This window comes from Syngnathus acus, chromosome 9 (assembly GCF_901709675.1).
Source record: "Syngnathus acus chromosome 9, fSynAcu1.2, whole genome shotgun sequence".
Lineage (NCBI taxonomy): Eukaryota > Metazoa > Chordata > Actinopteri > Syngnathiformes > Syngnathidae > Syngnathus > Syngnathus acus.
Window position 1 is genome coordinate 12,603,497 of NC_051094.1, and position 20,260 is coordinate 12,623,756.

Here is a 20,260-nt window from a genome sequence, read left to right on the forward strand (position 1 = left end):
TCAAATGGTAGAGCGCTGTCTCGTCCTCCCTGTCAACAACACCGCAACCTGAGACAGGATAGCAGTCTCTTGGCTAGCAAAGTGAACCTGCTAAGTAGCTGAAAAGCCATCGTTACGATACGAATTTGTCCTAAGTTCCCTATTCTACAGCCATGTAGCCCATTTGTGAAAAAAAAAACCCCAATAATAATTGGACTGCAAGATGAAGATCGGACATCGTTAGGTAAGTTCCGTGTGTTTCTCATCACAAACAGTGAAAGACAGGTTCAGGCAGTGTTTCCATTTTGATTAGTTGGCTTGTCTTGAGTTAGCTTTCGCATGCATGGCAAGCGTTTACTTGGCTGTGCGACCTAAACTTTTTTTTAATTAATGATCTATTTACTGTTTTCGTATAGTACTTTGAAACATATGTACGTATCTGCGTTACTTTTAATGGTCTTTACTTTGTACCAGTCCAGCACAGACTTTTGCTAATCTGCTCCGGGCGTTGGGGGGCTCAACGAGCACATAGGGAGAATTCGCACTTGATGCACATTTTCAAAATATAAACACTCAAAAGTATCATTATTAAATACAAGTGGCTAAAAGTGCATCAATGTTGATTGTAAGATGTTCAGGTGTTACAGAAAACGTGGTTAGTAAGTAATTGCTGCACTTTATGCTGATACAGTAATAGCTTAATAGATCACTGCCTGTTATTACACTTATTTTTCCAGGAGTATGTCATCCCTCGCTTATGTAATGTGTTGAAGAAAACTAAGAAAATATATGACTTGTGATTATTATTAAATGCTTTTGATCAAGCTCTTCAGGCTGCTAAGAAAAATCATCAATGACCATAGCTATATAGACCAATGTACAAGCAAGTGTTTTGTATTCGACTGTGGTTGAATTGTTTCCTGTCATTCTGACGTGTGGTTAATTCATTGATTTATAAAGACAAGAAAGGAGCTCGGTTCATAATTTTTCAGAAATTATACAGTAGTTGTTAAAGGCATGACAGATGAGGGGGTTTCCTAGCACAGAATAAACATTTGGTTAATTACTTTTTCACGTAGGTGTTTTTTTGTCTGGATGACTGCTCAGATGTGGGGCCTGTGGGTGTGACTTATTGCTCAAGTATGTCTCTTTGTTTGAGCATGTGCCAAAATGAAAAATAGTTCCGTTCCTAGTCCACCATTCTGCTTTGATTTATGTACTGCTGCATGAAGAACAGCAGTTGTATTTTTATTTTGCATCATAATAAAATCTTGTTTTTTTTTTTAGGCTGCTTCAACACCTTCCTCTTGGGTGATATGCTGTCTTACAACAAAAGCCGGAGGTCTACAGCATACTGTTGACATCTGTTCAGGTAAAAAAAAAAAAAAAAAACACGACTATTTATTCTCCGCCCCCGAGGAACCAACATTTATAGTGATATTTTTCCACACAAATACATTTGGAGCACATTATCCAATTTAAAGAAAGACAGTACTTTTTAAAAGTCAAACAGGGACAGCCTCAGAACTGTGAGCACTTTTGTGAAATTGGATTTTGTTGAATTGATAACCTCTCATATGCTGCCGAGTTCATGATCTTGTGCAGTGTAATTTAGTACAACAATGTTCCTTTACATGTGTTATGACGAGTCATTGGCTTAATGCAGGAAAATGGAAGCATTTTTGCTGGCAGCCTCAATTTTCTTTTAAAACATTTTTCCAACTAACTTAATGTGAGGTCTTCATCTTCAGTATAATCACCTGCAGTACAACATATGAAACCTTTTAATAAAGCCAGGAAATGCAGACAAATTTAGTGTAAATAGTATTTTGTTTTTTTAGTGTTTTTCGTTGGGGGTGGGGTCATTGTTGTGTGACAACAGACTCCTGTCAGGTTTGCTCAGACCTTCAGAGGTGTGCCATTACACATTTTCTTTTCAGGCGGCTGACGTTTCTGACCCCGTGGGAACACTCTGATAGACACTGATAAGATGATTTATTAAAAAAAAAAACAAGTGTGCTGAACCAAACCACGCACAGAGGGGAGCAGCCAAACAACTGAACTGTTCAGTCACGTTGCACATTGGTTCTGGCTATGGTTTATCAGCTAGTGTGGCTGTGGTTTCAAATATCGACTTGTAAGTGAATGAGTGAATCGGTTTAAAACGTCAAGCAGCCAATGAAAATACCACACACATTATATCACATGACCTGTGGCTACAGGGGAAAATGTTTTTGCCGGCTAAATGGATGCATGAAAAAACAATGAAATGAACAAATCAGTGAAGTGCAGACATGACATAAAAAAAAAAAAAAACTTCTTTTAAAAATAATTCGTTTGCTGATGATCATTACTGATTATCAGCACCGGTCCTTAGTCACTCGTGTACACCTATGCTTTATTTCTCTGGAGTGATTTATTACCTTGAATAAATAGTGTATATTTCTGCTGCCACTTAAGGCACTCCCTAAACAAAGTCCACAGTAGTGGCCAGATAAACAAAACATTTCTGAGGCTTTTATATAACAACATGACAAGTGGTTGCGATCCTAATGGAATAAAAAAAACCGTGATGAGCACTTATTTCCAGTGCAATACAAACACGTGCAATATTGTGTGATATCAACGTCCAACAGTTTTCTAGTCCAATAACTAAACATACAATATTTCCAGTTTGTAAAACCCTTGCTCACACCTATATTTTTTCTTATTTATCTTGTTTAGATATTTACTGCATTGCACAATTTTACGTTTTATTTGTTTTTTAGAGTTGTCATTTTTACGCACCTTGCAAAGCACCTCTTGGAGTTGCAATCTCATTTTGTTATAATGTAAATTATAATGACAGTAAAGGCGATTGTGATGAAAGTGTTTTTTTTTTTTATCACGTGTTATCTAGTCCAGATCATCCAAAAACATCCCCAAAATCACATTTTCCCCCCGAAACTTAAATTTATCCAACAATGTTATTACTATCAACCTGTCATCTGATGAACAAATTGCTTGGTTGTACCCAGGTTGAAGTGGCCATTCCAACCAGATTCAATATTTTGAATGTGATATTGAGGAGATCTTGTCATGAGGCTATTTTGCTTGGCCAATGAGAAAAATGTTTGTGTTCATAGGTGATGTAAGAGAGGATGGCTGCACAGGTGGAGGTACAGAGTGCGGAGGTTGGGAGGACAATGACAGGAGGAAGATCTCACTTGAGTCCCCTGACTGACTCAAGCAACACAAGTTCATCAATGACTCAATCGCATATCATCACTCCTGAACCACCAAAACCCGTCCCTGCCCCCAAACCACGGCTAACTCCAAAACCATTTGCCGTGGAGAAAAAAAACTCCATCAAGCCTATACTTGCCCCAAAGCCGCCAACCAAATCCAGACCAGAATCCATTAACACCACTGGATACAAATTAGAGCTTCCCATTAGTCCAAAACCACCGCAACCAGTAGCCATTGTTCAGCCAAGGCCTGTGTCAACTAGTTCCAGTCGTCCCGCCTCAACCTCATTTAGAACATCCAGTAAGGTGAATACTGGGCAAACAACCAAGCCTGTTGTCCAGCCATTTAAACCAGCCCCTCCTTTTGACTCCGAGGACAACAGCAAAAAAATGCCTCCAATGCCAGCAGAAAGACAGAAACCTAAGAACAAGATGACACCCACGCAGGGTGGGGCATCCATTGCTCGAGCCAAGTCTTTGGGGTTTCTTAATCTGATTGAGAAAGCGGATGAACAAAATAAATCCGTGACAGTTGTCCCACCCCGACCGCATCCCCGAACTTCAAGGCCCAGACCTGTATCAGCTATGTTTGCTAACAATTTAGAGATACCAGTTCCTGCCCCACAATTGGCTGGCGGAAAACCTCTTTCATCTGATCTGACATCTAAGTTTGAGTCTATTGGTCTGTCATTGCACCGTAGAGCGACCACTGCCAACGTGAAGGAAAACACTCCAAAAGAGACAGCACTTCCGCAAAAGACACAGCAGGAAAAAGACAATGCTTTGGGACAGAACACTGGCATCGACATGAAACTGTCTGCCTCAGATGAGCAGAGCAGCGACGTTCCAGAACAAATAAGTGTAAAAGAGACTGAGAATCAGCGAGGGGCAAGCATCAAGTCACGAATTAATCTCCTGCTTGATTCATCCTCCATTCCTGAGAGAATATCTTCTGGCCAAACATCAGATATTCCCTCTCCAGAGCAGACAGTCCCTGAAGGCGAACCTCAAGTGGGGGTTAAACAGCTCATCAGGCAGCTAACAGAAGATATAACTTCAACACAGAGTCCTGTCGTGAAGCCTTTGCTTAAACCTCGCCACCTGCCCGCTGAGCTCACTAAAAAGTAAGATCTGCCATCCCTGTATTAGTTTATGTTTCACATGTATGTTTTATCCCTGAGTTCCATTGTCTTTGTGTTTTTCAGATTTTCATCTGAGAGGTTGTCTGACTCTGGCAGTGTTTCACTCAGTGAGGCTGCAGAGTATGAAGAGGTCAGCAAAGATCCTCACAGGAGGGTAAGAGATGCATAGATTTTTACAAGAGTTTGCATTGGGATTTGTCAGTAATTTGATGTTAAACGAGAAATAAAGTTTAAAGTTCTCAGTAGAATTGAAGAGCTATTTTCCAAAAGACAGTAAATGCCAAATAATAATGTTCAGGTCTCTAAATGAAAATATTTGCAAAATATAAAAAATGTTAATCATGTTTTGAAAAAGAGCTTTTCATGTGTTGGTATACATAAGGATTGCATTTTTTTCCCTTTATCAATACTGTGTGAACTTTGATCAATGTTGAACTCCTGCGTATGCTCAGAAACCCAACACAGCGGCGTTTCTGCAGCCATGGTGGCTGTTAGTAAATGCTCTAGCAGGGATGTGTGAAAATATCAACACTGGTTTTGAACGTTACTGCTACACCACACCCACTGTTATGAGGGTTAAGTAGAATTTGGAAATAGTGTTTCTCTGCTACTTTATTTTTTTTCATTGTTTGAAAGAATGTACTTTTATATATAGAAATGGAGTTGTTTCATTAGACCATAACAGATTTCCCATCGTGTTTGGAAAATATGAATGTAGTCTTACAAAAACAAGGTTAAAGAAGGCTAAGGTTGGTTTTTGCACAAACAAAACAATGCTCATCTATACCTACAGTGGTGCTGCATCTGGGGCTGTAGACAAGTTGGAGGAATTGTTTTGCATCTCAAAATAGCAGTCAATGTTGGCACAAAAGCTTGAGAATTCTGATAGATGGCAAGAAAAAAAATCAGGAATGCCTGCAAGAACATGTGAAATGTATTTGGGAAACATCGCAGGTATTTTAATGGTGGCAGATGTGTGCTGACATGAATTTGAGCCACATTCCAGTTATGAGAGGGCACACGTGCAACCACGTTCTCGGTTTATTTTTCTTTCATCGCTGCAATTTTGTTTTTCAATTGAGCTGTCATAGGCCAGATTAATGGTGGAAAAAATGGCTTTGTAAATAATTGTTCTTGATTTGATTTCTTTTCTATCACAAAAAATAGCATTGATAGCATTTTTTTAATATCCATTTTATATTATAATTCCATACGTTTGTATTACAGTATACCTCAGATCCTTTTTTGTTTTGTTTAGATTGAAACAGTCAACCCCGGTGCCAAGATGGCTGTAGATCAACAAAAAAAGATCAGCTCAATGACAGCAAGTCCCGAGACAGAACTTGTGCCAAGTGGGGCAACCCCCTCCAACAATCAAAGTGTTGAAGTGCAGAAAGTGCGAGCGTCCTTATTTGATAATATTGTGGAGATATCCAGTGTGACCAATGATGCAAACTTAGTCCGTCACCCATCTTTGAGAGGAGGAAAAAATGAAAACGAAGGAACTCTGGTGACTGCCATCTATAAAGATGCAGTATCTCCAAGTCCCCTGCGAGTGAACCATGCCATTGACACAGTGCAAGCCGTGGGCGAAAGTAGAGCGGTGAGTGAGAGCATTCCATCTGCTCAGCGGGAAGATAAAGCCATGACCTTGCGCTCCAGACACTCAGAAGGGAACAGGCTAATGAAGGAGACAACTGGTTTAATGGGAGAAGAGCCAGCTTCAGCAATGGCAACGGAGCAACAGCCTCGATACTTGCGAATAGGATCCTTGCAGAAATGGCCTACAAAAGGTGTAGTTCAAGAACCTGATGTGGAGAATGTTACCCGAAAGCAATCAATAAATGATAAAGAACCGGATTTGAATAAGGAGAAGCAGAGAGAAGCAGACAATGAAGAAATAGCTGCAGCACCGAAACGCATGAAAACGTTGGAGACGGATGAAAAGCCAAAACCCAAAGCAACTTATTTTGCCTTGACCGGACAAATACAGGAGTCTAATACTGGTTCAGACATTATGGATTCAACTGTGCCTTATGATGATATAGGTTCTGGACATGAAAGCTCTCAAGGTACGGTAGCTGCTATTAAGAGGAATCTGTCATTAAATGCAACCTTTGGGAAAAAAAGTCAAGAGAAACACGAGGACATGACGAGGGTTAGCCAGATTTCAGCCAGGCAGGTGGTATCAGCGCTGGATGTGCCGACAGCGGGGGACATGACAGAGGGAGTAAAAACAGAGCAAACAAGGGAGGATGAAAGGCAAAATGACCAAATGAAAGTTATCAATAGAGACAAACAGAGACAAATGGAAATTGAGAGAAAAGCCATTTTACAGTTTGCACAGATGAAGGAAAGGGAGATGCAAAGAGAATTTGAAAGACGTAAGGCACTTGAAAGGGAGAAACAAAAACAGAGAGAGCTTCAAAACCAGAACCTCCAAGAATTGGAGTATGAAAATTTGAAAGAAATTGAAGAGCAGAGCCAAGTGCCTTTCAGGCAAGAAAAGGCAAAGCAGAAAGAACAAGAGTTACAGAGGAGGCAGGAAGTGGAAAGGCAACGTGACCTAGAGCGGCAAAGAGAGTTAGAAAAGCAGAGACAGCAAGAAATGCATAGGCAGCGGGAACAAGAAAAGGAAAGACAACAAAAATTGCAAAGGGAGAGAGAGGAGGAACTGGAGGGGCAACAAGCACTGATGAGGCAAAAGGAGCAGGAAAAGGAAAGGCAGCAGGAACTCAGGAGGGTGAGGGAACAGGAAAAGGAGCGACACCAAGAACTTGAGAGGCAGCAAGAACTGATGAGGCTGAAGGAACAGGAATTGGAGAGGCATCAAGAACAGATGAGACTGGAGGAGAAGGAAAAGGAAAGACAAGAAGAATTGAGGAGGCTGAAGGAGAAGGAAAAGGAGCAGCAGAAAGAACATGAGAGGCAACGTGAAATGGAGAGACAGCAAGAGCTGACCAGACTGAAGGAGCAGGAAAGGGAGAGACAGTGGCAATTTGAGAGGCAGAAGGAGCTGATGAGGCTGAGGGAACAGGAAGAGGAGCGACAGCGAGAAGTTGAAAGGCAGCACGAATTGATGAGGCTGAAGGAGCAGGAAGAACAGATGAGACAGAAGGAGCAGGAAATGGAGAGACTGCGAGAACTTGAGAGGCAACAAGAAGAACTGAAGCAAAGGGAGCGCGAAATTGAGCGGCAGCGAGAAATTGAAATACAACACACTCAGATGAAGTTGAGGGAGCAAGAACAAGTGAGGCTGAGGGAGCAGGAAATGGAGAGACAGCGAGAACTTGAGAAGCAGAGAGAGCTTGAAAAAGAGAGACGGAGAGAACTTGAGAGACAGCAAGAGCGACTCAGGCAAAGAGAGCAAGAAATGGAGAGACAGCGAGATCTGGAGCGAAAGCAAGAACAGGAGAGGCTGAGGGAGCAGGAACTGGAGAGACGACGAGAACTCAAGAGGCAGCAAGAACGGCTGAGGCAAAGGGAACAGGAAATGGAGAGACAGCAAGAACTTGAACAAGAACGACTGAGGCTGAGGGAGGAGGAGATGGCGAGACAGCGAGAACTTGAGAAGCAGCATGAACAACTGAGGCAGAGGGAGCAAGAAATGGAGAAACAACGCGAACTTGCGCGACAGCAAGAAAAGATGAGGTTGAAGGAGCAGGAAATGGAGCGACAGCGAGAGTTTGAGAGGCAACAAGAACAAAAGAGGCATAGAGAAGAAAGGGAGAGAGTGCAAGAACTTGAGCGGCAGCAAGAACAGCTGAGACTGAGGGAGCAGGAGAAAGAGCGCCAGCGGGAATTTCAGAAGCAGCAAGAACTGGATCAAGAGAGGCAGCGCGAGTGGGAAAGACTAAGACAGAGGGAAGAAGAAAGACAGACAGAGCTGGATAAGGAGACGTTTCTTTTGGAATTGCAAAGGAATAAGAGAATGGAGGAACTGGAGAGCCTTAAAGAAAAAGAAGCAGGAAACCTCGTTGACCAAAAACACAAGCAGAAAGAAAACGAGAGGTATCTTTATGAGCTTGAAAAGCAATGGTTTAGAGAGAAGGCTGAGAAAGCCAAACTCATGGCAGTAGAACAAGAAAAGCTAAGACTGAAAGGGATTGATCAAGAAAAGGAAAAACTAAGACAACTGGAGAGGGAGCATGCGGAAGCCATTGAAAGAGAACAGTTGAAAGAGCTGGACAGGCTGCGAGACTTGCAAAGGGAGAAACAACGCCACGCTGAGAGACAGAACCAAAGATGGGAAGCAGAGAGAGAGAAGCTGGAAAAGGCTGAGGCAGAGAAAATGAGACAGATTGCCAGACTTCAAGAAGCAGAGCGACACAGGCTCAAGGAGAAACAAAGGAAAGAGGAACAGGAGAGAATGAAGGCCGATCAACCCCCTCTGAGGCCCAAAGTGGTGGATGTGGACTCTTTGATCAGAACCGCCACCTCTCAACACATGAGATGGAAGCAGCCCTCCCCGAGAGCCGAAGAGCCCTACAAACCTTCCATTCTTGACGTGGACTCTTTCACATCTCAATCTCAGCCAGCAGCCCCAAATCCAAATTTCCTGTCCGTTTCCAGTATTCAAGAAGTAGACTCCAATTTTGGCGGTTCATTTCGACCTGCACCTGAAAGAGATATCACGTGGAAGATACCTCCACAGAATTCAGTTGACCCACGGCAGCTCCAATCAACTGAGATGTCTCACCGCAAACCTCTTCATGAGCCCAAAAAACACACAACCAAAGTCAACCCAGAACTGCTCTTAATGGCGGCTGAACATTCCCTTGCCTCACACAGCCAGTGGCACCGTAGGCAGGCTGAACCACTTTACTTGGACCCTTTGCTCCAAAGAGAGTCAACAAGCAGAGTTCCCAGCAGTGCTCCTCTTGATCAGGTCTGGTTGCCCAGACAACTAAAATCCCAAGACAATCAGGAAGAGGTCCGGAACCGTAGGAGATCCCACGGATTCCAGGCAAGTTGGAGGTTGAATAAAAAAAACATTTTTGGAAGAGAACAAAAAAATTCCAGCTCAATCCACTTTGGTCTGTTTGTGTTACAAGGAGCCCAACAGGATGCGTTCTCGCAGCATGTCACGTCGATCGGTGCCATCTGGTGTTGCTCTCGAAAAAAGTGCCTCTAGAATACGGAGTCGGAGCGCCCACAGAGAACAGGACCACCAGAGCTGGGTAAGTTTGATTTCAGCTGCAAGACATTTTTATTAGAATTCGTTTGGAAATCAAATGCATTATGCAAAACACACTGTATATCACAAGAGGGGGAAAAAATCCAATATCTTTAAAGAAAGGGAAGAAATATGTTAAACGTATGGTAAAATCGTGCACGATTAAAACAGCTTGGGGGTGCCAAAATGTGACTGGGACTATTAGGAACTAATAATTGGATGGATGTTGAAGGAATGGCATTACAGGATCACCTTTACACCATGTAGCCTGTCAAACGGTGGCAAATCTTGCCTGCAATTCAAGATTGGATTAAGCAAATTCTTTGCACGTCGTCAGAAGCCTGTTAGAATTGGCTCAGGAAAAGCTGTGACATGAGATGGCCTGCAATGCAAGTGTGGCCTGCAGAAAGGATTTCTTCAATGCCCCATGCTTACAAACTATAAATATGAAAACAACATTACTGTACTTAAATTGGAATATGGTTAAACATGCTCGTTTTCTTTGTTTCCCTCTTTAAGGTCTTTACCACCATCTAGTGGTTATAAGTGGTAGTGACTGCTTATGTTGACGAAAGACAAAATAAGCTTGTTTGTTATGCTGTTGCCATTCGTATGTGTATGAATTAATAGAAACACTGAAAAACACATTGAGCAATCATGCCATTTCTTCACCAGTAACATTCCTGTGTGGCATCCTCAAAAGGTTATTCAGGATGATCCTTTCTAATTTATAAGCATAATCTGTTGTAGTTGTTCGGGGCAGATAATGTTACGATTGAAGATCGGATCGATGCATAACCAATCAAAATAGTCGTTGGCGTAAAAACCTTTGTCGGGGAGGGTCCTTTGAGTCACTCAGATGAGATGTGATGGTTGTGTGATGACATCACAGTGTTAGTCGAAGGGAAGCCGGTGCGTGGTTCTGAGCAGAGCAGAGATGGGCATGAGGCCGAGCGCTTTGTTGTACAACTTGTACTTATGGTCGTGTTGCTTGAGTCCGCGCTACTTCTGGGTGAGTAATACTACACCGCCTACACATTTTTCTAGGAGCCCGCTCTCTACATGTTTAAAAATATAATTGTACAAATTACCTTCACGCTCCTTTGTTGGGTTTTGCCTGGTTTCTGCTGTGCACTGAATGATATCATCAAAAGGGAGGAATTGATGTGAGTCATAACTGGTCACTTGGGTGGGATAGAGATTATTATTATTATTATTTCAAATATGAATCCAGGATAGAGAAAATATTTGTGATAAACTATTTGCTACAGAAATGAAGTGGTGTTATTGCATACATTTTCTTCACATCTACAGTCAATTCCTATACCTTGACCACATTTTCCAAAGTAACATCTTTTTATACCATGGTGAGGCTACAGAAGTGACCATTAGTTTCCACATTCAGGAAAATTTGGGAAACGTGGATTTGTGAGCTGTTCTCACAAGAGAATAATTACTCAGCTGTTTTCCGGTAAGTGCGCCTCACCGGGTATGTTCCAAAGATTACCTGCAGGGGGCGTAGTTGGACAGTGATGCAGCATCTTAGCTTCTCTGTTCCAGTTGACTCTGACATGAACTGTGTGACGTGCATATGGGGTATTTTTTTAACTTGGAGTTTCTTGCACTCCAGTGTTGTGCAAAACCGTTCACTTTTATTTCTGCTCAAAAACTCATGTCATTACAGTCTGGTTATTTTCACAGTTTTTGTCCGTTTTTTTTTATTCTGTGCTTTTGCATCCTCATTTCCATCCCTCTGTATTTGCTTCCATGTCCTTTATTTTGTGGCGATGACACTTAAACGTTGTTGCACTGCAATCAAAAGAGGCCTGAGCAACAGCACCGCAGAACCCTCCCCTTTCCCCGTCCCTCTCCCTCCTGTTTGGAATCAGGGACCTCCCATTCTTGCTCTCGTGCTCTCTGACTCCACACTCCCTCTCTCCACCCAGTTTCTCCTTGACAGTGAGTCCTAATGTCCTGAATACAGAAAGGAGGACCGCTGACGCATTTTCTCCTACCTGTCTGTACCTGCAGATTAAAGCAAGGAGAAAACAGTCTCTATTTTTCCCCTCCCTACTCTGGATTTGTCTTTCCTACCACATCTTTTGCTCCTGCCAGTGGTTGTTCTCTGTGTTTCTTGGTGGAATACAAATTAGCACAGAAGATTTCCTTTTGCAACTATTTGTCATTTTCGTTTTACCCGGGATAGCACCACCTAGTTGCCATGGGAGGTTAACCATTGATGGATTTTTCACCCTTTTTAACCTTGGCCTTATTCAGGAAGGTAACCTGGGAGAAGTGTCTATTTGGCTATCGCTGAAACTGGAATCTGGACAGATGAGCATATGCCAGCTGATTTGGCAAGATCTTTTAAAAATTGAATTACTACTTAGATTTGTTAAATGTGTCAGCTTATCAAGAGTCGAGAAAATCTTTGTCAGGACATGAGTAGTTGTTACTTTCTGCCCTCGGAGGCAACGAAACATGGCAGAGCCTGTTGGTAAACAGCACACTATTTGGTGCACTAGCTAAAAGTAAATATTAGCTGTAGAGCAGTCTTGCATCACATTACACATCCAGGCATTGGTTTACAGGACTATCATAGCAAGCATATCTTGTGTGCATCAAAATAGACATTCGAGGTGTCACAATTCACTGGCTGACAGCCCGGAGCTTTGACAGTGATGAGCTGAAACGCAGCCCTTGTGGCTCATCTGGGACTGCAATGCAGGGAAGACATTAACAAGTGAAACCAAAGAGTGACTTGCTCCTGTTATGGTCAGACTGGCTGCTGTTATAAACGACATATAAGCATTTGCTCCCATGGGCAGTTTTGCGCCCTCGCCTTCCGCACTGCTGCAGTATTGAGCCAGCAGCCACCAGCAGCCTTTAGGACAAAGTTCCTGCATGTTTGCACTTTTAATGATACCTTGCCACTGTCACACCTCAGCTCAGAGACGATCGTGACAAAGCTTGTTTTGTCCGGATTGGACTGTGATGGAGTATTTAGGGGACAAGCTGTCAGTGGCGCAGTCCCAAGTGTCGGGATGGGTAGGAAATGTCCGTCGCTCCTTTCATGGGGCACTCAGCCTTTTTTCCAGTTCAGTGGAGAGAGAGCGAGGAGAGGTCAGAGCCGGACACTTCAACAGAACGAGCTCCTTGCGCTCGCTCGCATCCCGCAGCAGGGAGTCAATTCGCAGGTTCTCACTGCGCAGCCAGCAACGTCTGTCCTTACGGAGGCGCACCGCACCCAACACCCCAACTGCTGTAAGATAGCATCCTGAAATCGGATTCTTTTTTCAGAAATGTGCATGTAGCGTTTCCCCATTGCAAAGCTCGCACTACCTCAGTCTCTGATTTATTTTTAAATTTCCATCTTCATATACCTCCTTTACTATTTTCCTTATTTATTTATTGTAAAAATTAATTTAATTGCTAAGCTATATTGTCAAAATTAGAGACAGAAATCTCCCTGTATTGGCAAAAGTATTTTAATCTCTTAAATAATCATCAATGATTGACTCACTTTCCTGTGTGCCTCTGTACCTTAATTTTGTGTGTTATTCAATTGGACAAGTCTTTGTGGGAGCAATTTGGGGAAGACCCTTTTCTACTGCAGCAAGACTGTGCCCAAAATTTTATACAGGCTGCTCAAAATTTCTCTCCAAGTGTGTAGGCATGGTACTTTATGTAGCAATAGTTTCGTAGTAGTTTATGTCCTGTGTTCCTTGTAAGATTGTCGATTATCTGTACCCTTGTGAGCAGATTTACTTTATGCTCTATGATTAAGACAGATTTAGAAAGCCATGTGTGGATACATTGCAGTAAGTAGACTCACTCCTATCTTTAGGTAACAGCTCTTTGCTGTACAATGCTTCATGAGTCATAACAGCTAAAGATAAACAATGTTTTCATTACGCATCTGTGACTTTACTTCAAAACGTGTCTTTTGGTTTTATAGAGGCAGTTATTTTCCGGAGGCTTTGACATTGGACTTTGCCACTTGTGCTTTTAATCATTATTTGACTGTATAAAGGGATGGAAGCCAAGTGCCAAACTGTTACCTTTTCCACACATAATGAACAGGAGAGAGAGGTTGGGTAGATGGCTAGGGTAGGTAAGTAACCAAAAAAAAGAATAATTGTGTGTACTTTGTAGAAGAGCTCGTTAGTTTGTCTGCAGATCAGAATATCAAGGCTAATCTTTAACTTTTTGTTCTTATTGTTTGAGTGTATTTGTGCTAATTTGCTAACTGAGCCAATAACTCATAATATCCAGCAGCACTAAAAGGTGCTTGCTGTGTGTGGCAGTTGATGCACGCAAAAAACACATTTCGAGTGTGTGATTGTCATAGTGTACCTTCACCACAAAAATGTGGAAAAGAAATGAAAACTAAACTCCAGACTACAACTAACGCGAATAATCCTGTAAATCTCTTTTTTTTTTTACCGGGCCACGTTAGAATTAGGCTGATGTCAAATCCGACTCGTTCTATGGTAAATTCTTAAGACTAGTGAGATTTTTACATTCCTTTACTGTTTACTCTGTTCTTACGAGATGTTTTGTTCACCTTTGGGCCCTCTTGTGTTTGCGTGTTGAACTATATATTTACATAATGAAATGCCTCTCTGACATGTAGTAATACTCAGTTTATTTTTTTCTGGGATGATGATTGTAGATTCTGTGATTGCAAGCAGAGAATTCTAACAACTAGATCTGGCACAAATTTGTACCTTCATAGTTGAGGATTTTTTTTCATTATTTTTTTTATTAGCAGAATTATATTTCCAATATTTCCTGTATTTGCTTCTAAAGTTCAGTCTAGTAATTGACCCTAATAATGGAGCAATTGTCTTGTGTCATGGGACATGTGTATCACTCATTAATCAAAGAGATATATTGTTACAATTTCCAATGTTTTATTCTAACCACTTCCCACTTGACCAGCTCCCTCTCCTTCATCCTTCCATTCATCCGCTCTTTGTTTGTTTCCCCGGCACACCCAGCTTGTCCTCAAGGGCAAGCTGGTGATTGCTAATGTTATTAAGAGAAAAAAAAAAAAATCCTTCTGACAGCTATATATCATTCCAAGTAGACCTGTGGCCCTGCTTTATTTAGTAAGCACATTGAATGGTTGCTCAGCATGTGTGTTCAATGTGATAGTAGATATTTAAATTATGAATCTTATTCAGAAAAAGGTTTCCTATCTGGAAGTAGAATAGGGTAGATTAGGCCTTTATTAGAAATGTTTGACAGTTACAGAATCAATTTCGTCCTAAACTGCTCCTTTCTTTTTCAGGATAATAATGGTAAGGGATTGCCAAATTATTTTAAATGTAGTTTGGTGTTTCACTTTTTCCTCCTCCAGATGTCAGTTAATGCATTAAAATGGGGCAGAAACATTTTGAGTAAAAGCAATGAGCTGCTTGCATCGTGTTCTCTGTGTCTTATACAGTAACTCAGACATACGTATCGGACAGGAATTTTTATAATCAACGAGGCCTGGAATCCAGATTTTCTTTGGCATTTTGACAACGATGATGGCAGTGTAAGAAAGGCAAGAGGGTGGTGACATAATTCCCAAAGTCTCCATCTGGAACTGAAGATAGCAATTACATGGTACACTTGTAATGGCGGCCTATGCTGGGCCTCTTGATTTACTTGTGAAGTCCTACAATGCTTCAAACGTGAAGTGTGTTGGACAACCATGTCTGACTGTAAACGTAATTGTACCCTAGAAAGTAGGTCAAATGACATTTTACACTGACAACTACTCCAGGATGGATTTGCCCAATTCGGATAGCTTTTGAGAAAGTACTACTGCTCTGCTCTCATAGAACTGGCAGTACAGGGTGGCAATTACAGAGACAGGTGTATCATGTTTCCATATCCAACCCTCAGGCAACATATGAGGACGGAAGGATTTCCTATTGTGTTTTCCTATATAGGGCAGGTTTATCAGTTCATGTGCAGACACGCCTCTGTTGGCTGTGTGTGGCTTTGAGACAGTATGTCCTCTGTACCAGCCTCATTAAAAGAACCATGCTTCACTAGACGGCAAACGCACAGGCACCCACCCGTCTTTATCTTTGTCCTTGCTCTGGTCCTGCGTCCATAAACCAAATGCTTTGCCTTTCATTATCTTTCCAAAGCAGATTTTTCCAATGTGAGCCTTTTAGTAGTTATGGAATTATGATGTACGTTTCTTAACTAGCACTATAGTTGATATTGTATTTTGGGAGAGCTAGACGTTGCAAGAATGTATGACCAGATTTAATAAAGGCTATGCTGTCACTCATTCATTCTTTTAGAACTAAGATGGGCTCGTTTTAAATATCGATAGGTTTTCTTTCTCACTATTCAGATTCTCTTGGTCTCTCTCCCCCAGGAGCAAGGTGTCAGTGTTGAGGATGAGCGGAAGGACTCTGAAACTCCAGTGGGTGAGACAGACAGTCAGTATGGGACTTGGGAGACTGGACTGCGCATTGACGATAGGTAAACACACATGACTGCATCTTGCATGGAACAAATATTTCTTCAATCATCTGCATCATATTTATTGTCATCATGTGGGCAATACACACAACTTAGGAAAAGTACACGTCCCAGGGTTTTTGAGGAGCCTCGGTTCTTAAGTGAATTGCTCCTCCTTGGTGTTTCCGCATTCATTCCCAGCTTAGGTGCGGTAAATGTGTCAGAGTTCTTGTCAGGAGAATATGCGTAGATGAAAAGTGTACAAGCCCAGGCATGTAGTAAAAAAAACTACTAATGTGCAAAGGTGAGGATTTGGCTCGTAGTCATTTGGGATCATTTCCATTCATAAATAACTCGAAATAAGAATTCATAATTGAAATTGGAAAGGGTTGTGTTTTGAGTTTATTGTCAAAATTATTAGGGAGATGTTCCCCGTCAAATCACTTCCCTTCATTTCAAATAAAAGCTAGACTTCAGGCAAGCAACTCGTGTATGAATGTAAGGTGACATTAGACAAAAGTAGACAAAAGTAGACTTAGACAAAAGTAGCAAGTAGCACTTTTGCTTGAATAAATAAAAGTGTAGCAATCGAACTAAAGGTATGAAAAGACCAACTGTGTGAGGAGTCTACTTTAAAAATTGGGGTTTATTCTCAGACATTCTGCTACGCCAAAGAAAGCAGAAAATATTCTAATGCCACCCAACTCACCGTATATAAATAAATGAATAAATGAGAATGTTACTGTTTGAGGACATCGCTGTAAATTTAATTGTGTTGTCCAAAAACATGTATGCTGCACAAATCTCAAAAGCAGTGCAACCAAAGATTCAGATTAAAATTGTTCCGACTCAATGTCAAGTCCGTTGTAAAGAATATTGCGAGGGTTTAAAAAGGTATTCAAATATAAAAAACTTTCTGTCTATGCTGATGATCACTGCGAGGGAATCCATGTCTTTCCAAAGTGACTATTACTGACCTCCTGTGGTGAAAATAGAATATCACAACATGCACAGGATTCATTTGGATTTGATTGAAAATAGATTATTTTCTGAAATAATTGTTTCATTTTACATTCAATGTGGAGATAGGTGGTCAATCTCCCGCATCAGGCTCAAGTTTGTTTTGGCTCTCCTTTTCTAGCCCAACTCCTGCCACTCCCAGCTCAGAAGGCAACCTCAGCCTTTCTCCAAGGAACACAACTTCTTCCCGTCCACAAGGGGAGAGCGACAGCTTTGATGGCCTGCATCCACCCTTGAAATCTGAGAACCAGACGTTCCCTGATGTAAGTGTCATCATGTGTAAATGTATTAATGTCCCCAAAATAGTACTCTTAATGCACTCATTCTGGAATATATATATTTTTTTGTGTCTATGCCAAAGGCACCAACCACTCTGTTAGACACTGGTGTCCTCCGGTCCAGAGTTCAACTTGGAAAGAAGCGTGCTCCCAGGACACGGCCCTCCAGAGCTGCCCGTCAGAAGATTACGCAAGGTGGGACAGAGGAAGCCCCCCCTGAGGACTGGCTCTACAGAGACTCCACAGGTTTGTCTTTGCTAAAGAACCAAATCGAAAATATTCAATTGCAAGTCACAAAAAGCAAAGTACAGTCTTACTACTGAGCTTGGGTGCTCATGGTATATAAATGGTATACCTGATTATTTCTCAACATGTCTCTCCAAAAGAATTCACTCATGAATGTACTAGGCAATGCTAAATTCCATTTTCAACATATTTCTCAAGAGTCTTATTTAAAGCCCCAATTAGCATAAATTATGTATGGTTGGACTGTTTAATTTGATACGAGCACATAGATGTCAACTTTAACCCGCCTCACAGACTCTTTTTGACATGTTATGTATAAACTGTGTAGGGGGGATTGGATTATGGTGGAAGGGCCCTTTTAATGGCATTCTACTCACCAATCGGCTTATGTTGTTTTTCCCCTGACAGAGGAGAACGTTGAGTGTAAGATGGATGAAGTCGATTCTGAGGAGCAGGCCAGAGGGGCAGACGCTGCTGCTACTTTTGCTTCTCAGCCACAAAGAATTGCGTTGTTCCCCGGGGTGGACTCTCAAGCTTTAAAGGTCAATATTCGTCTAATTGGGGGAAATCCACTAAAGGGATTCACTGTCAGCCATGTCTGAAGCATGTTTGTTCTGTCTAACTGCGTTCACTATCTGCTGCTAGGTCCAATTGAAGAAGAGGAGCGACTCTGACAATCAAAGTGACACACCCTCCGCTTCCCTTCTTTCTCGCTCTCCCAAATCGCCCTTCCTGCCTCGGGCTGCTCGTGTACTTCCCCCAGCTGGTGGGAAAGAAAATAAGTAAGCCATCCCAGCGTTGAGAAACATATTTATATTGCATGCTGTCTTTTTGACTTATCGTGAATCAATACATTAGTTCTCCATGTCAGACTTTTTTTCTTTTTATCAGTGAGGAGGAATCACCCCCGTGGTTAAAAGAGCTCAAGTCTAAGAAGCGCTTGAGTCAATATGAGAATGAGAGCTAAGTAAGAAGAGGTGAGAATATGTTTTTTCTTTTTTAAACATTTACCAATGCAGATAAGCATAGCATTTATTTTAAACACATGCCTCTCTCCCCTAGGGTGCCGTCTGAAACACATCTGTAAGAAATAGAGGCCTTAACCTTCGACTCCGAGAGTCGAAAGGGAAATTCTGCTGCTGATGACTTTTTTTTTTTTTCTTCTTTTGGTTCTCTCTGTCTGGGTTTGATCATCATGCATGGTGCCTTTTATCGAGAATGTCTGCAAAAACAAGAAGGGGGGCACGTGAAAACAAACAAACGAAAACTGCACCCAGCTACTGTGCTTATATATTCTTTTCATGTACACCTGCGATCTCCGCTTAGAGAGTGACACTTGGTGAACACTTCAATAGGGACCAGAAGTAGTTTGGGAGTTGAATCATTTCCTGTCAGGCTGCATGTCATGTCAGGAAAGGGTTAAGTTGAGGGACCACTGCACAATTCCCCGCATGCAGGAGACCCAGCCACGACAATACAAGATGTTTATTTTTGGTTCCTCTAATACCTACAAGTCAGTGGTTGCGTGTATGTCGTCTTTGTCGTTCATCAATCTTTGATGAGAGTCACACAAGCGTTGCCATAGGACAATATTTTAGATACTAATGGTTCCTTGTTGAACTTTATAAAAGCTGCTTACCCCATTATTAGATGGAATGTATATCATGTGAGTAATCATGAAATGCTATATTTGTATGTTTTACTATGACAGAGAGGGAGTTTTTGGGAGAAAATATATTGTTTCATTACACTAGAGGGCCCCCACTGTTGTGCTTTGATACACTCCTCAATGTTAGTCACAGTTTTTTGTTTTTTTCTCTGTGGGAGAGGGATGGGCAGGGGAAAGGGGGTGGGGTATTTTTGGGCAAGAGACTTTGCATCACAAACACACCGTAACAGCACAAACTATTTTTCAGTTTTTATATGAAAACACAAATCATGTTGGCTTCTTCTTGATTGATTGCAAGCATCCATACAAAGCCGTAGAGCTCCTAACTGTCGTCACACACTCCTCGATGATGCTCTGACAATATGTGTTCCTTCAATCATGTGTATATATATACAATCTTTGACGTCAGGCCTGAATTGACTGTCTCAGAGAGACTCACGGGAAGTTCCATCACACAACTTAAGGAGTGGGATCATTTGTTTGCTCCATTGTTACTGATTGTTACAACATGCTATGTGGGGCTCCATACATATGGGACTGTGTGCACACCTGCTCTACAAGGTAGCTGCAATCTTCCACCTCAACGTTGCCATTGACCCATTCATATCTCTAAAGCACTTTGTCACTTGATGCATAGCAACACTGACCATCTTGGTCATGTTTTGTCTCATTCGTGCATCCATGTGAACACATTATAATGTTCCTGCAAAGCAAGATGATGTGTGGATTAAGTCTTTTGAGTGATTGTACATTTTTTTGTATCTACATGATCTTCAACATGAATTTGGGATTTCTTTTATATGTCATTTGGTTTTTTTTTATTTGGAAGTGCAGATGTATAACGCACTGTGTTGTATGACCAGTGTTCTCAAGTGAATCAATTCTTTATTAAAAAAGAAAAATCTACTTCACTTGCACCACTGTCTCATCTCTGGCAACATTACCCTAATCCCTATGATTTGTTGTTTTTATTTTTTTTTAGATGGGGGTAGTTGGAGCAAATATTGTCCAAGTCTTTACCGCTGTAGTTTGGCCTTGATAACACTATTTGG

At 41.6% G+C, this 20,260-nt stretch overlaps 1 protein-coding gene across 1 annotated transcript; it reads left to right on the plus strand.

The window, feature by feature from the left end:
• The first annotated feature begins 13 nt into the window (after positions 1-13).
• On the plus strand, positions 14-20,114 carry si:ch73-138n13.1 (trichohyalin). Its single transcript, XM_037257803.1, has 13 exons — positions 14-223; positions 1,267-1,351; positions 3,105-4,330; positions 4,412-4,502; positions 5,607-9,314; positions 9,403-9,528; positions 15,910-16,016; positions 17,137-17,278; positions 17,377-17,539; positions 17,948-18,081; positions 18,185-18,321; positions 18,431-18,516; positions 18,602-20,114. The coding sequence occupies exons 3-12, from the start codon at positions 3,120-3,122 to the stop codon at positions 18,504-18,506; spliced, it is 5,895 nt and encodes a 1,964-aa protein (XP_037113698.1). The 5' UTR covers positions 14-223; positions 1,267-1,351; positions 3,105-3,119; the 3' UTR covers positions 18,507-18,516; positions 18,602-20,114.
• The last annotated feature ends 146 nt before the right edge of the window (positions 20,115-20,260 follow it).